Source organism: Lasiosphaeria miniovina, assembly GCF_030549165.1.
Source record: "Lasiosphaeria miniovina strain SMH2392-1A chromosome Unknown B0T26scaffold_4, whole genome shotgun sequence".
Lineage (NCBI taxonomy): Eukaryota > Fungi > Ascomycota > Sordariomycetes > Sordariales > Lasiosphaeriaceae > Lasiosphaeria > Lasiosphaeria miniovina.
Window position 1 is genome coordinate 3296273 of NW_026848223.1, and position 14283 is coordinate 3310555.

The 14283-nt window shown below is 59.9% G+C and overlaps 4 protein-coding genes across 4 annotated transcripts; all 4 read right to left on the bottom strand.

Annotated features, from left to right (window-relative positions):
* Positions 1 to 493: 493 nt before the first annotated feature.
* Positions 494 to 1742, bottom strand: B0T26DRAFT_648250 (HIT-like domain-containing protein; the record flags this gene model as incomplete). The annotated part of the gene is made up of 2 exons (XM_060437984.1): positions 494 to 1495; positions 1596 to 1742. 2 exons carry the CDS (start codon positions 1740 to 1742, stop codon positions 494 to 496), a joined length of 1149 nt encoding a protein of 382 aa, XP_060296508.1.
* A 156-nt stretch (positions 1743 to 1898) lies between these two features.
* B0T26DRAFT_302588 (glycoside hydrolase superfamily) lies at positions 1899 to 4339 on the bottom strand. The gene has a single exon (XM_060434265.1). The coding sequence runs from the start codon at positions 4236 to 4238 to the stop codon at positions 2292 to 2294; it is 1947 nt and encodes a 648-aa protein (XP_060296509.1). The 5' UTR covers positions 4239 to 4339; the 3' UTR covers positions 1899 to 2291.
* A 781-nt stretch (positions 4340 to 5120) lies between these two features.
* B0T26DRAFT_646932 (inositol phospholipid synthesis and fat-storage-inducing TM-domain-containing protein) lies at positions 5121 to 6371 on the bottom strand (the record flags this gene model as incomplete). Its single annotated transcript, XM_060437860.1, has 2 exons — positions 5121 to 5222; positions 5292 to 6371. 2 exons carry the CDS (start codon positions 6369 to 6371, stop codon positions 5121 to 5123), a joined length of 1182 nt encoding a protein of 393 aa, XP_060296510.1.
* A 1215-nt stretch (positions 6372 to 7586) lies between these two features.
* On the bottom strand, positions 7587 to 10360 carry B0T26DRAFT_302686 (glycoside hydrolase family 55 protein). The gene has a single exon (XM_060434266.1). It carries the CDS (start codon positions 10101 to 10103, stop codon positions 7764 to 7766), a length of 2340 nt encoding a protein of 779 aa, XP_060296511.1. The 5' UTR covers positions 10104 to 10360; the 3' UTR covers positions 7587 to 7763.
* Positions 10361 to 14283: the final 3923 nt, after the last annotated feature.

Below are 14283 nucleotides of genomic sequence, written 5' to 3' on the forward strand. Positions count from 1 at the left end.
AGAAAAGGGGTTCAAACCACAATGGACGGCGCATTAGGCACAAGGCGTCGCGAGAGATGGGCTGGGCGGGTCGGATAATATCTTTCGAAAGCTTTTCTGTTTGGGGTTTTCTGTTGGGGGCTTCGCCGGTTCTATCCAGTAAGTAGGTAGTCAATGGCCGTGGCCAGAACGCAGGGACACGCCGGGCAGATGCAACGATAGTCGACGTTAGCTAGCGAGAGGATGGATATCATAGCCAGACGGAGCATGCACCTCTTCTCTGCATCACATTCTCTCTCTCTCTCTCTCTCTCTCTCTCTCTCTCTCTCTCTCTCTCTCTCTCTCTGTCTCTCTCTCTCTGTCTCTCTCTCTCTCTCTGTCTCTCTCTCTCTCTCTGTCTCTCTCTCTCTCCACAGCCTGACTCCCGTGACGCGAGGACCTTCTACCACATCACATCGTCCGTCTTTCTCTCCATAGAAACTTTGCTACACGTTATCTCCAGCAATATAACAGCTCACAGCGACGACGAAGGCCCGTCCTCCCCCCACGGCACACCTATCCGCCGCAGAATGTCGAGCACCTGTCCCGGGTCCTGGCGCAGCGCATGCCACTCGGCCGCGCTCTTGACGAGCGCCGTGCCCGCCAGCACCGTGCCGTTGAGCGCCAGCTTGCCAACAGTTTTCCGAGGAGTTGCACCACCACCACCACCAGCACTTGCTGGCGACGAAGGGACAGTAATCTCGCCCCCTTCAGCCAGACGCGGGACGACCACCATGACGTCCCGTGTCATAGCTAGGTTGTAGCTGATCCTTGCTTCTCCTTCTTCTGGTATTATACCGTCAATGTCGTGGTGGTCGTGAGCGGACACGGCGGCGCACGCCTGATTGTATAGTGCGAGGTATGCGGCGTGCAGCGCGTCGGCGTCAGGCGCTGGGCTGCCGCTGTTGCGGATGCGGTGCGCAAAGGTCTGGAACGGCAGCCGTGCGCGTGTCGTCTCGTCGAGCAGGCTGCTGGCTAGCACGTCGGCCCATTCCACCGCTGCATCTGTATCGCCCGTCTCTCCATCGCCGCCACCGCTGCTGCTGCTGCTGCTGCTGCTGCTAGTGTGTGTGTCGGGCAGCCCATCGCGCATGCGCTCGACCGGCAGCAGCTGGATATGCCTGTGCGCCTGGCTGGCGCCCGAGTGCGTGCCCGAGTTGAAGAACGCAAACAACTGCCCGCCCTCGGAGTCGTAGGCGTCGATGCACGCATACACGGCGGCCAGGTCGGCGGGGGCGAGCAGGTGCGTCTGGCGGGCGAACGCGCGCGTGGCCACGATGGCGTGCTCGGGCACGACGGCGAACTTGTTCAGCACGAGGATGTGGGATGCGCCGAGGCCCGTGACGAGGAGCGGTGTGGGTGGGTTGTCGAAGGGGTCGAAGGGCCTTGCTGGGGAGGGGGGTGCATTGTGTTGTGGAGGACGAGGAGGGGGGCCCTTGGGCTTGTTGGCGAGCGACGGGGCGAAGCGCAGTTGGAACTGTTGCCGAGCTGTTAGTAGGTCGGTCGGCCGGTCTGCTTCGAATGGGGTACGTAGGCAGGTTCAATTGAGATGGGAAAGAGGGCAAGAAAGAACACACTGGCACGGAATTCAAGTCGAGGACGGCGGCTTGGGTGGGGTAAAAGTTGACGTCCCCGCTGGCGCGCGCCCTGTTGAAAGCTGTCCGGACCAGCTCGGGCAGGTTCTTGGGAGCCAGGAGTGGTACGGCGCTGGGATGGGGCGACATGGCTGCTGCAGCACAGCTGGCAAAGAGTGCGTGGGGTTTGTTTGCGGGAGCGGGGGAGGCCGACTGCGAATAGCTTCGATGAGGTCATCGGAGCTGGTCCGTGCACAGACCCTAGTCAGCTAAAGCGTAGGTACGCGCCACGAATTGAAGGGTGGAGAATGGCATTAAAAATCATCATTAGATTCCCAGAATCCCACGAGAGTCAAACGCGGCGTGTTCTCCAATTTAATGCCCTTCCAAAGCTGGTACAGATACTCCAAGTCATGGCCATTGGGAAGTGCTAACGAGGTGGAGAAAAGGCATGGCAACGCTGTACTCGCCAGGGTTACACTTGGAGCTTGCGACTTGGTCAGGTTGTTTTTGTAACCCTGACGAGCATCCATAAACACGCCCATATCACTTCCTCACATCATGTCTTCAGGACCAACAATAGCAATAATGGCATTCTATCCAGTGTCTTTAAGGGCTCCTTCACTCGTAGCCATCAATGGAAGGCCCAGGCACATAGATCTAAACCACAGCACCACAGCAATTTGTTCGCTTTCTCTTTTAACCCAACCTCAGAGCGTCCACACGCTCAAGAAGCACTACCTGGCTGTCCCATGGGAGCACCCCGACGACCCAAAGCCCATCGATATTAGTCTTGGTCACCGCGAGCGGAGTGAGCGTCGCAACGACGTGCCACTCCCCGGCAGGAAGCGGGACAAAGAACTCGGCGGGCGCCTCGTCGAAAGCGTGGATAACAACGAGCACGGCGTCGGCCCAGGTCCGGACAACGCCCTGCCAGCCGGTCGGGTGGCGCCAGCTGGCGCCCATGTCACCGCCGATCCGGCTCTTCCCGTGCTTGATGACGGGCACGGCGCGCTTGTAGAGGCCGATGGCGGCCTTGACGAGGGCGAGCTGGTCGGCGTCGAGCGCGAGGACGTCGCCCGACAGACACATGCGGCCGAGAAAAGCGGCGGCGAGGCTGTAGGCCATGCGCTGCGGGGAGTCGTCGCGGTGCAGGACGGCCCAGATCAGGCTCTGGCGCGGCAGGACGAGGCGCTGCACGGCGGCGGCCACGATGGGGATCTCGACCGTCTCGTGCGCGTCCGAGTAGCTGGCCAGCGCGCTGCGCTGCAGCAGCGACGACTCCATGCGGTGGCCGCCGGCCGACACGAGCTCGATGACCAGCTCGGGCAGCGCCGCGCGGATGCTGTCTAACAGGGCGTGCGTGCCCTCGCCGTGCCGCCGCAGGCCCTCGCCCAGCCCGTCGCCGGCCCCGTCGTCGACCCCGACGCCGAGCGTCTCGCTGTAGTCGAGCTTGAGGTAGCCGAAGCCGGCGTCGCGCAGCATGCGCACGACGCGCTCGTGCAGGAACGCCTTCGCGAACGGGTCGTGCAGGTTCCAGGCGCGGCGGATGCCGAGCGTCAGCGGCTGGCCGTGCCGCGTCAGCATGTGGTCCGTCTCGTGGAACGCGGCCGAGTCCCGGGCGACGTGCTCCGGCTCCATCCAGATGCCCGGCACGAGGCCGCGCGCCCGGATGGCGGCCGCGATGCCCGCCAGCCCGTCAGGGAACCGGCTCGCGTGCGCCTGCCAGTCCCCGAGCGACGTCGCCCAGTGCGCGCCGCTCGACCCCCCCTCTCCCGCGGGCGTGGTCGTTGGCATGTACCAGCCGGCGTCGATGGTCAGGTAGCGGACGCCGAGCGGCGCCATCTTCTCGGCGACGGCCAGCAGCTGGTCGTGGCTCGGCTCGCCCCAGCTGGTGCAGTAGTCGTTGTAGCCGACGGGCAGGTCCTGCTCGGCGGCGGGCTGGGCGTCGGCAGCCGGCACGTCGACGCTGGTCAGGCGGTCGCAGGCGTCGTCTGGCGACCCGGCCACGCATGTCAGGTACGCCGGCGGCGTGGCGAAGGACTCGCCCGGCGCCACCGTCTTGGCCCAGTGGCCGAACTCGAAGTCGGCCAGCCCGCCCGCCAGCACGACGTCGTCGAAGCGGCGGCCGACCTCGAGCTGCCAGCTGGTCGGGACGGCGAGGCGCGCGCCCCAGACGACGCCGGCGTCGGTGTCCTCGACGAGGGCCGTCGGGAACCAGCCGCGCACGGGCATGGAGCCGACTTGGCCGAAGCGCTCCGCGAAGTTCATGTTGCCGGCCCACGACCGCTCGAGGTGCAGGTTCTCGATGGAGTCGGTGACCATGCGGCCCTCGGCCGACCACACGGAGCGGAAGCGGTGCACGCGCAGGCGGCCGGGCGCGTCGTCGGCGGCGAACGGCGTGATGCCGCCGAGCGAGAAGGACGTCAGCAGCTCGAGGCGCACGGGGTCGAGCGAGGCATTGGTGAAGACGGTCTCGCTGGTCACGGTGTGGCCGCGGAAGCCGGGGGCGAGGCTGTGCTCGATCTCGAGGTTCGGCTCGTTCAGGTTCTTGTGGTCGTGGCGCAGCGTCGTGACCACAGCGCCCGTCGCTGCGTCGACCTTCTGGCCGGCCAGTCGGAAGAAGCCGGTCGATGGCGACCACATGGACGTGCGCCCCGGCCCGAGCTGCGGCGCCTCGCCATCGCCGGCGATCTTGATGTGCACCAGCGGTTCGACAACGATGGCGGGGCGAGCGCGGTGCGCAGGTCGGCGTGCCCAGCTCTCGTTGGCTACAGTGGGCCGCCGCTGGGCCAGGCGCCCGCGCAGCGCTGTGGGAAACAGCCAGAGCCCCACCTGCCCCGCGTCGTCGGTGACATACTGCGCTGTCATGTCCCCCAGTCCGTGTTCGGACAGCACCTTCAGCACGCCCGCCATTAGTTTCGCTTTCGCTTTCTTGAGCTTCTGTGGGTTTCAGAGGATATTTGGGAATATGCGGATGCGATTCCTGGCACCGTCGGGGCAATGCGTGATTAACGTAGAGGATCCAGTTCACCCCACTATCCAGGTAGTCAAACAATCCTCCGCGGATTCGGCGAATCACCGACAGGAGCTTTACCTTGGGCAACAGATTCCCTTCTTGAGGCGGCGGCGCATGCGTGGGCTAGTCGAATGCAGCCAGCTAAGGTGGTCCACGAATGGAAAGCAGGTTGTCGGCGTCAGTGTTCAAAGCACTTTGCCTTGCTAGGTAGACGAAATGGAGGGTAGGGCGGGCGGTGACCATCACCACCACCAGACAGCTACCCGTCTGCCCATTGTCCATCCATAGGCCTTTGAGCCGTGGCAGGTAGCCGCGTCTCGGGCTACGGAGCAGGGTTGCTCGTCCAGAAGACACGGGAGTCGGCGTCCAGGTAAATAGGTAGCAAGATAAGAGAGCCAGCGAATGTCCGGCCAGTGTAGTTGTATTCTAGTGTATGTACTCTGCCACGATATAGTACAGCAGTCTCGCGTTCAATTTTTCTCCTTTCCACGCTGTGTCTGAAGCAGTGATTAGATGCCCGGGAGCCCGACCAGCCCCCTCAGTGCCGGCACCAATCGCGGGAGGACGTAGGTGAGGTACAGCCCAGTAAAGGCGACGAGGAGCCCAGTAAGCTACACCGCAGACGTTAGCACACGAGCAACAAACCAGCCGGGGACCATGGGGATCCGGAGCGCACTTACCTTCTCGAACCACGTGTGGAAGTAGATGGCCGTCATGAGCAGCATCCACACACAAAGCCCAACCACAGCAGCCGCGAACCGCCCGCCATGGCCGAGCGACGCGACGAGCGACGTGACGAGCGACCCGAGCGGCGCAGCTCCCGCCTCGCCGGTCTCGTCCCCGCCAGCTCTCCCCCCAGCCGCACCAGCACCAGCCGCACCCGCGCCCTTGACCGCGCCGTCGTGCATGACCACGCTCCGCTCCTCGGCCAGCACGCCCGCCCACCGCGCCGTGGCCCAGCCGACCTCCTGCACGAGGAAGAAGCTGCCCAGCACCAGCAGGAACACGTGGCCGCTGATGTCGTGGCCGCCGCTCCACTTGCCGCCCGACGCCTTGCACGCCGCCGCGGTGAAGAAATCGCCCGCGTCCGCCTCGCCCCCGCGCAGCGCGTCGCGCGCCACGTCGCACTTGCCGCCCGACCACCGGAACCCGCGGTCGATCAGCGGCGCGCCAAAGCACCACTGCGTGACGAGCACCCACCACAGCGTGACCGCCGCCCAGCGCGCCACGGCGCGGCCGCGCAGCGGCAGCCCTCCCCCATTATCCCCATTATTGTTATTACTATCCCTCGTCGCGGCGGAAGCGACGGCCGGGTGCGAGAGCACGAACGCGAAGAACGCCGCCGACACCCACGCCCAGCCGCGCTTGACGAACAGCACGTTGAACACGTTGTCCTTGCGGGCGAAGTACGACGGCGCCAGCGCGGGGTCCTGGGTGTGCGCGTGGCGCGCCGCGTCGTACGGCGCCGCGCGCGTCTCGGGCGAGAGCAGCGAGAAGACGGCGCCAAAGACGAGGAGCGCGGGGTAGGCGGCCAGCAGCACACGCTCGGTCGGGGTGGGCAGGTAGGGTGTGTTGCGGGGGCGGTGGGTTGGTCTGTTGCTGTTGTTGGTGCCTCCGCCTCGTCCTTGTCGTGGTGCTTCTCGCCCTGGTGGTGGTGGAGCGGAATGCCACGCGTCCCACTCGGCTCTGGCGGCCGTCGCGACGTCCTCTGCCGTCAGCAGTCTGTTTGCCGGCTTCGCGTGCGTCTGGGAGGGCGCCATCTGCGCGGGCGTCTTTCGGCGGCGAGAGGACGAGCGCGTGCCCGACGAGGGGGGGGAGTCGAAGTTTTCCATTTCCAGTCTTATCTAAGTACGAAAGTGTGGCAGGAGCGAGAGTCTCGGTGGCTGGAAACTCAGTCGGTTGCAGGGAGCGCTGGTCGGAGCAAGCGGCGTGCCCTTTTCGACAGGGCAGCAACGAGACGGAAACCGGGGCGGAAGGTGTCTCTCTCGAAGCAGGCTCGTCCGTAGCAAAAATGAGTGGTGGTTTAAATCAGAGCGATGCTAGCTTGCAAGGAAAAAAGGCACAGAGATAGAGATCGTAGTTTGCCGTTTCTGTGGTCAGAGGTTCGTTCTTCGTCGCCCTGCTGGAGCGAGGTAAAAAAAAAAAAAGGCGCCGACGAAGTGGAGGACTGGAGCTATGACGTTGCCAATTCGCCTCGCTTGCGGCCGCTGTAAGTCTAAACACAGTGCGATCCCAGGATGTCCTGTTAGGGGGGTACTGTGAAAGAGAACCAGATCATCGCATTAAAACCGGCTAGTAAAAGCCTTTCAAAGGTATTTCTTGGAGAAGAAAGGGTCTCCGAGCTTCTTTCAAGATGGTTTTAATAGCTATTACCTCGCTCGTCAAAAGAACTACAGCACGAGCGGTACGATATCGGCGTCTTTCCGATCTGAAAGGTCCCCCGCTAGCAAACATCCAGGGATTAGACGGCGGCTGCTGCCTAAAACCGCCTCGGCTCTCTTTTGCGGCCCCAGTCTGCTTTAGGCCCCAGTCTGCTTAGCGGCCCCAGTTGCTTTAGCGGCCCCAGTTGCTTTAGCGGCCCCAGTCTGCCTCAGCTCTTACGTTCGCGGGGCATTTAACACTAAAAGGAAAATCACTGGTGCTCACTTCACTGAAAACTCTAACATCATCATACTGGAAAGAGGAAAATATGTATTCTCTTTTGCTGCCGGCTCATCGCAGCCGCCTCTGGCATCAGTATGCCTTTTGTTGCCAGCTAGTTACCTAGGAATATCTATGTCCATGCCGATGGATGGATGAATGGTATTTTGTTGCCTTGCCTTGCCGCCCCGTGCCTCACCACCACTGCCACCACCACCTCCACCACCACCAAAGATCTAATCCACCACCACCATTTGGTATCCAGTAAACGCCAATATCCCAAAAGCCACAAATAACCACCCGTGCAATGCCACTTGGGCCGAGAGTAAGAAACAGAATGCAAACCCAAATATAAGCACGAATGAAGAAAGCAGAGAGAAAAATAAAACCTCGTGTCAAGGTAAAGTCGGGTTCAAAACCACACTGGCGTCGCTTCAACGCAATGACCATGTTAAAGAAGGGAAGAAATAACTAAAGAACTAGGTGATGTTGGCGGGTGATGCTCGGCGGGCCTACGTAGAGGCGAAAAAGGCGAGCGTGGCGCAGAAGTTGTTGCGGTTGTCCTTGTCGAGCGCCGCGCTCTGGCCGTTAACCGTGAGCATGTTCACGCTCGCCTTGGTGCTGAGCCCAAAGAGGTGGACCGTGCTGTCCTCGAGCGAGACCATGTTCGTCTGGCAGGACTCGGTCTCCAGGCACGTCTGGTCGTAGTTGTCGAAGAACGAGTACAGGCCGGCGCCGTAGATGAAGATGTCCTTGGAGTTGACAGCGCGCACGCCCCACGACCGCTCGCAGCCGCCGTCCGTGCCGCTGGGGCACGAAGCGGCAAAGTCGGGATCGCCGAACTTGTCGTTCTTGGTGAAGGGCGACACGGAGACCGGGTTGCCTTGGAAGTAGGGCGTCTCGGTCTGGATCAGGGCCAGGTAGACCTCCGACGCATCGCTGAACTGGTAGTTGTAGAGGACCGAGTGCTCAGACGCCGTGCCGAAGCCCCAGACGGGCCCCTGGCCCTCGACCAGCACGCCGCGGCCGTTGAAGACATCGATCTGCTGGTTGTTGGCCGCAGGCTCGAGATCGTGGTCGGCAACCCAGTACCAGGTGTTCTCGAGATAAGCGCTGCCCGTCTTTGTGATGTGCAGCATCAGGAAGGATCCGAAGCAGTTGGGGTTGACCGGGTTGGTGACGTTGGGGTTCTTGGCGCACTGCTCCAGCTGCAGCTGTGTGCCAGCATATCCACCGATGCGAGTGTGCACATCCCACAGACCGGCGGCGCCTTGGCTCGTACCGGCGACGTTCCACTCCATCATGATGGCTCCTGGCTGTGGGCCTGCGGTCCCGAAGATGAGTTCCGAAATCTCGACAGCGCCCTTGTCGCCTGCTTGTCCGACCTGGAAGACGGGCTGCGGGTTGGCCTGGTCCTTGAAGGAGCTGTCGCCACCAGCCATGATGAGCGGCCAGATCTCGCCAGTAATCTTGATGTCCTTGGGAACCTTGACGGTCTTGGTGACGAGATAGGCACCGTGATCAAAGTACACAACCTGGTCAGGAGTAGCCTTGTCGAAGATGGCCTGGATGGCATCCGTGTCGTCGGTGACACCGTCACCCTTGGCACCGTTGGACTTGACGCTCAAGAAAGCAGTGGAAGGCAGGTTCTCGTACTGGGGCTTGCTGCGCGTAAAGACCTTGCCAGAAGCCGAGTCCAGGAGGGACGCAGGCTTCTCGACAGCAGTCTGAGGGCTCTGTACAGCTTTGCCGGCACTGCCAGACGCCCCACCATAGGTGCGGCCCTGGACAAAGAACTCGACCTTCTGCGCGCCCGGGAGGATGACTGCACCAGTGGCGTTGCTCCAAACGGCCTGGGTAGCGCCCGTCATATCAACGTTGTCGAGAATGAGGGTGCCGTTGGTCTGGGGCAGGGAAGGATCGTAGGCAGTCTTGATGCCGACCGGCGTGCCAGTAAAGACGCTGTCGACAACCAAGACCGAGCCCACTGTCTGGCCAGTGCTGCCGCCGTTCGACATGTCGATCCCAACCGCGCAGTTGTTGATCTTGACGTCCTGGAAGGTCCATGCCCAGTTCCAGTTCATGAAGATGGCGGTTTGGCAGTTGTTGAATGTCAGGTTGCGGGTTGTGAATTGCTGGTTGCCAAAGAATGCACCGTATTTGCCGCCGTTGAAGGTCAGGTCCGTCATGAAACCACCAGATCCGTTGTCCATGAAGATGCCTTGCTGCCCGTTGGTGTTACCGCCATCAGTGCGCATGTTGAAGACAATGTTTTGCAGGCTGGTGGCTTGCGCGACTTGCCAGTGAATGCCAGCACCGGATGTGACGGGCATGGCAGTCAAGTCGATGACAAAGTTGCGGATTTGGCGGAAGAAGTTGTTCTGGTTGACCCAGAAGTTGTTGCCCTGGTCGTCGTATGGGTCGGCATCGATAACCGCCATGCCAGCAAAGCTAGCCGCTGCCTTCAGGGTCGGCGGGCTGACCGCATCGCCCACGAGCTGCGTGTAGTAGAGCTGGAGGATGGGCTTGCTGACGAGGTAGGTACCGGGGGGGAAGTAGACGAGAGCAGGAGTTGTCGTGCTAGACGAGCAGCCCTCGCCGCATCGCTTGCCGTCGGCAACGGCTGCGTTGATTGCCTCCGTGTCGTCGGTAGCGCCATCGCCCTTGGCCCCGTAATCCAACACATTGCGGAAGACCTTGTAACTCGCGTCGCCATATGCTACCGTGCCCTGGCGCTGGATATCTGCCAACCAGTAGCCCGAAGCCGCCCTTGGTGATGGAGCTGCGAAGGCTGGCGAAAGGAGGCGAAAAGCCAAAAGGAAAAAGGTGAAAATTGCTGAAAGGCCCATCATGATGTAGTACCAGCTATTTGCTGATGGCCTTTTGTGGTGAGGATGTTCCGAGAAGGTTTGGAGACTGCAGAAGTTGCGTTAGCTTAGCTGGTGGGCGCAAGACGAGCTATATAAATAGTTTTGAGTTCGTTTCAACAGGCTTTGTCTGTTTCGGTTCGCAGCTTGCGCAGGTATTTATGGGAAGTGTGACACGCAGGATGTGTTATGTGGGGGGGATGGCAAGAAGGAGCGCTGGTGGTTTGTAATAAATAGACACAAAACCAGTGCTCGCGAACAATTGACGCGACCTCTATATTGTCGAAAATGGTATTGTCGATGTCCCTATTGTCTGACGCTCTGCATTTGACAGTGCGCATTGTGACCCAGAACAATAGGCGACAATAGCAAAGGGTAAAAATGCTGCAACATCATTGGCTCCGGCGCACAAAGAGTAACCACCTCACTTGAGGTCATCGAGCACTGAGCCCGCGCCCAAATAGGAAAGCAGCGCAAGTGGTGTTCCTCAGGGGCACATATGCCGGGGGGCTACCAGAACAAACGTACCTTGGTAAAGCTTTTGAGAAAGAATTCTGACGGTCAGTCAAGACCGGAGGTAAGAAAAGAGTGCTGAAAGAAGAATAGTGTGAGCAAAGGAGTGAGGGCCAGCCAAAAGGGAGCCGATGGAGGTGGTGGAAAGCTTCTCGGAGGTGCAGAAGGGGTGGGATGCCCCGGACCTTATAATGCAACTCTCACGCCCGTCCTGGGCACCCATGGGCATGGGACCGTCCGGCGCCTCTCCCGTCTCCGCACTTGTTTCCCTCGCTGGCCATGTTTCTCCCAGCATAGTTTCAAGTGAAGATTGGCGAGGGGTGTGGTCGCTGTGGTGGCGGGCGATAACCGCCTCGCAGGGTTCTGGCTCGATGGTGCATGTGGTGGAGGGAGCTTCCATGTGGGGAAACCCAAGCTTGCGCAGGGACATGCCGCCGTGTAACGAGGTACCTGACTCCGTCCATTATTATTAGCTTCCCATATGCGAACATGATCCGTACAAATGCGATAGGCTCTCGTAAGTGCGAGCGTGGTGTGCACTATCTGGTAGGCATCTAAAACCTCCCCGGCACCCTGCACTACGCCGCCACCGCCACTGGGAAGGGAAGGCAAAAGGATGACTCTAGGGTGGCCGCGCCGTGAATCAGTGCGAGCAGATGATCCCTGACGTCTTCGCATTCCAGCAATATTTCCATTTCCACAGTCGGGACTTGTTCGGCGAGAACCGAGAACAGGTTGCAGAAACACGAGGTTCACCAGCTGCGCAATTGGCTGGCAGCACGAGAGGCTCAAACAGAGCTAGCGACACCAGAAGCCAAGTCCTGGTTTGGCCCACGCAAACTTGGGCGCGAGGAAAAACCAGCCGCCCGACTGGGGGAACTGGGAACTGTGCCTCGGGGGCAGTCCCGTACAGGCACGAAAGGGGGAGAGAGCATCGGACGAAAGCGAGGGTCTGGTCGAGAGGGACCGGGGCCGTACGCACCCAATTCAGCAGCCCAAATCAGGGGTTCGTCAATGCATGCGCCGATCAAGCGACACGTTCACAGGCTGTCTTACGTGTTGTCATAGGCGGCTGCCAGGCGGTTGCGTGTGCTAGACAGGTAAATTCGAGGAGCGTGCAGGGTATTGAGGACGGAAAGCTGGCTGGGGCAAATCGATGCAATTTCCAGTCATGGTGATGTCTGCCCAGCTACGTTGGAACGGGACGAGGCCGACTATCGAATCGCGAAGTCTTGCTTGGCAAGCCCCCCAGCGGGGCTGATCGCGATCGCGCTCTGTGCTCCGCGAGGAAAGCGCTTGGGCCATGGCCATCCATAACTGGAAGTGGCGTTTTGGGCGCCCCTCCGCCATACACTACATTTTTCGAGAGAGCAGACTTTTTCTCGAAATAGCATTGCTTGAGCCTTCGTGCTGCATCCACGTCTCCCTCCAGCTGCATCTGCATCTGCATTCCTAGAATTACCTAGGCCGGAACATGCGACGATGACCTGAGCTGAATCCAGCTCCTGCCATAGGATCCAGTCGGTGGGTTCTGAGAAGGGACGACTTCGGCGGGAAGTCTTACCCCGTTGCAGAAGCCTCGTGTTTCAAAACGAGTCGGTGGGTCAGACTTCGTCGAACCAGCCGCATGCATGCCTTGGCCGATTTTGGCGCCATTCTCTCGTCCCTTCTGCTTTCCAGAGCCCCACGGCGGGAGGGGCCTCCACTGTAAAGCTAGTTTGAGGTTCTGTTCCTTGCAGGCCTGTCGTCCTTCGTGTGTGGCTGCATTCCCCGTGCCGCTTCCCGGTGACCCCTGCTGCTGCTGCCCGTAATACCCCCGCGCCAATCGATTCGAGATCGCCACAGTGTCTCCACGATTTTACCACCGAGCAGGCATATTCGCTGGCGTCAAGCATGAAATGCGCAGTGGCCGGACTTGCAACCCTAGGCGAAGGGCAGGAATTCCCTAGGACTCGGGAAATTTGGCTCGCTGTGGGGCGCTGTGAGGCGCTGTGAGGCGCTGCACCCGCTCGGCACGTTTTCCCACAGAGTTCCCTGGTGCTTCTGCGCCCGCCAAACAGCTTGCTTGTCTCTGTCTGCCGTGCGACGTCCACGTCAAACATGGGCTTCTGTTGTACACAGGGAGGCTGTGGCTGCGGGATGCCTGCCAGATTCTATTCGCCATGCCTTCTTCACATCACCGTGGCCACTCTGAACTATATTTACCGGCCAGATCACATGCTGAGTCGTACCCACGCCAGCCAGGCTGTACAAACTTTTTAACAGCAAGAGGGGTCACCGCTGAAGGAGCTGGTCCCCCGCCTCCGGGCCCCGCCCCTGGGACCATATGGAAGCTCGGTGGGGCGCAGCCCAGCATTCATCTCGACATTGCTTCACGTATATTGTCGATTCCCTTTTCTTATCTTAGTCCCCTTTTCTGGGCCTTGTTTGTCTTTGACGCGGTCGCTGGCGACTTGTTTGTACGATCTCGGCCAACCTACTCAGGAACTGTCCAACTCTGTTGTCACGTTGCCCTCTTTCCATTCGTCGCACTACGGTGAGAACCTCCGCCGAGTCTATCAGACAACGGAAATGCAGCGCCGGTAGCTCTCTTCAGGAGTCTCTGCCTCATCATCGATGCCGCGTCTCGTGGCTTTGCCTTTATCCACAGTTCAAAACAGGAAATAAACATCCCTTCTCCGTGTTGGGTTGGAGTCTAGAGTTGTCTATTGCAGTTTGAGTTTCTTAACCCCTTCCCCGCCCTCGGGCCCCACAGCACTCCATCCAACACTTCGACTCAGTTACCGAAGCCCTGAGACACAGCAGTTACGTTGCAGAACGAATAGCGAGCCTGGTGTTCTGCGAAATGCAGGTACGCTCTATCACGTCCAACTGTTCAGCTACACGTTGCCATTTATCCGAACCCCTGCGTTGACCTGGTGTCTGTCATTCATGCGTTACCTGCAAGTGCTCACAGGTGGCGATCAAACCTCCCCTGTCCGTCAGGAGCGGACCCTGTTGGCCGCCGCGAGCCGCCACGTTCTGGGCTTCTCGACTGCCCGCCTTATTTCCTGGTCGGGCCGCTCGGGCGCTGATCTTATGGCTATCCCAACGACAAGCTGCCACGCTTATATAATAACGCCTCGTTTTATACCGTGAAATCTTCTGCTGCAATATCGAGCGCAAGATAACCAGCTTCCGCGTGGCGATATCGCAGTGACTCAAATCTCCAGGTTGTTAATTATGCCTTATCGTTCGTACGGCCGCTGTCATCATTAATTATTGTTTATAATTTGGATTGACGACTCCACTGGTATCTGTGATATTGGCATAATGCCAGTATTTAGATCACATGGCGGGTAGCTCTAAGCCTCTAGATGGAAACCAGTGGGGACAAGCTGAAAGGCGGCCAGACCCGTCTAGACCAGCGTGGCACAGCCACGCGTCCTTGAGACATTGTAGACACATTTAATATGGCTACAGCTCAGAGGCAACTTGATCTTGCCGCAGTGATGCCGACCTCTCAAGTTAGAACGAAGAGTTGCCTACTACGTTAGACATAGTGGATACGCGAAGTGCGTGTGCGAATAAGACGGAGTGAGCAGGTGAACTATGATGATTTCACTCCGCAACTCGGTAATCTAATACCAGACTGCCATTGTAGGGCAAGTCG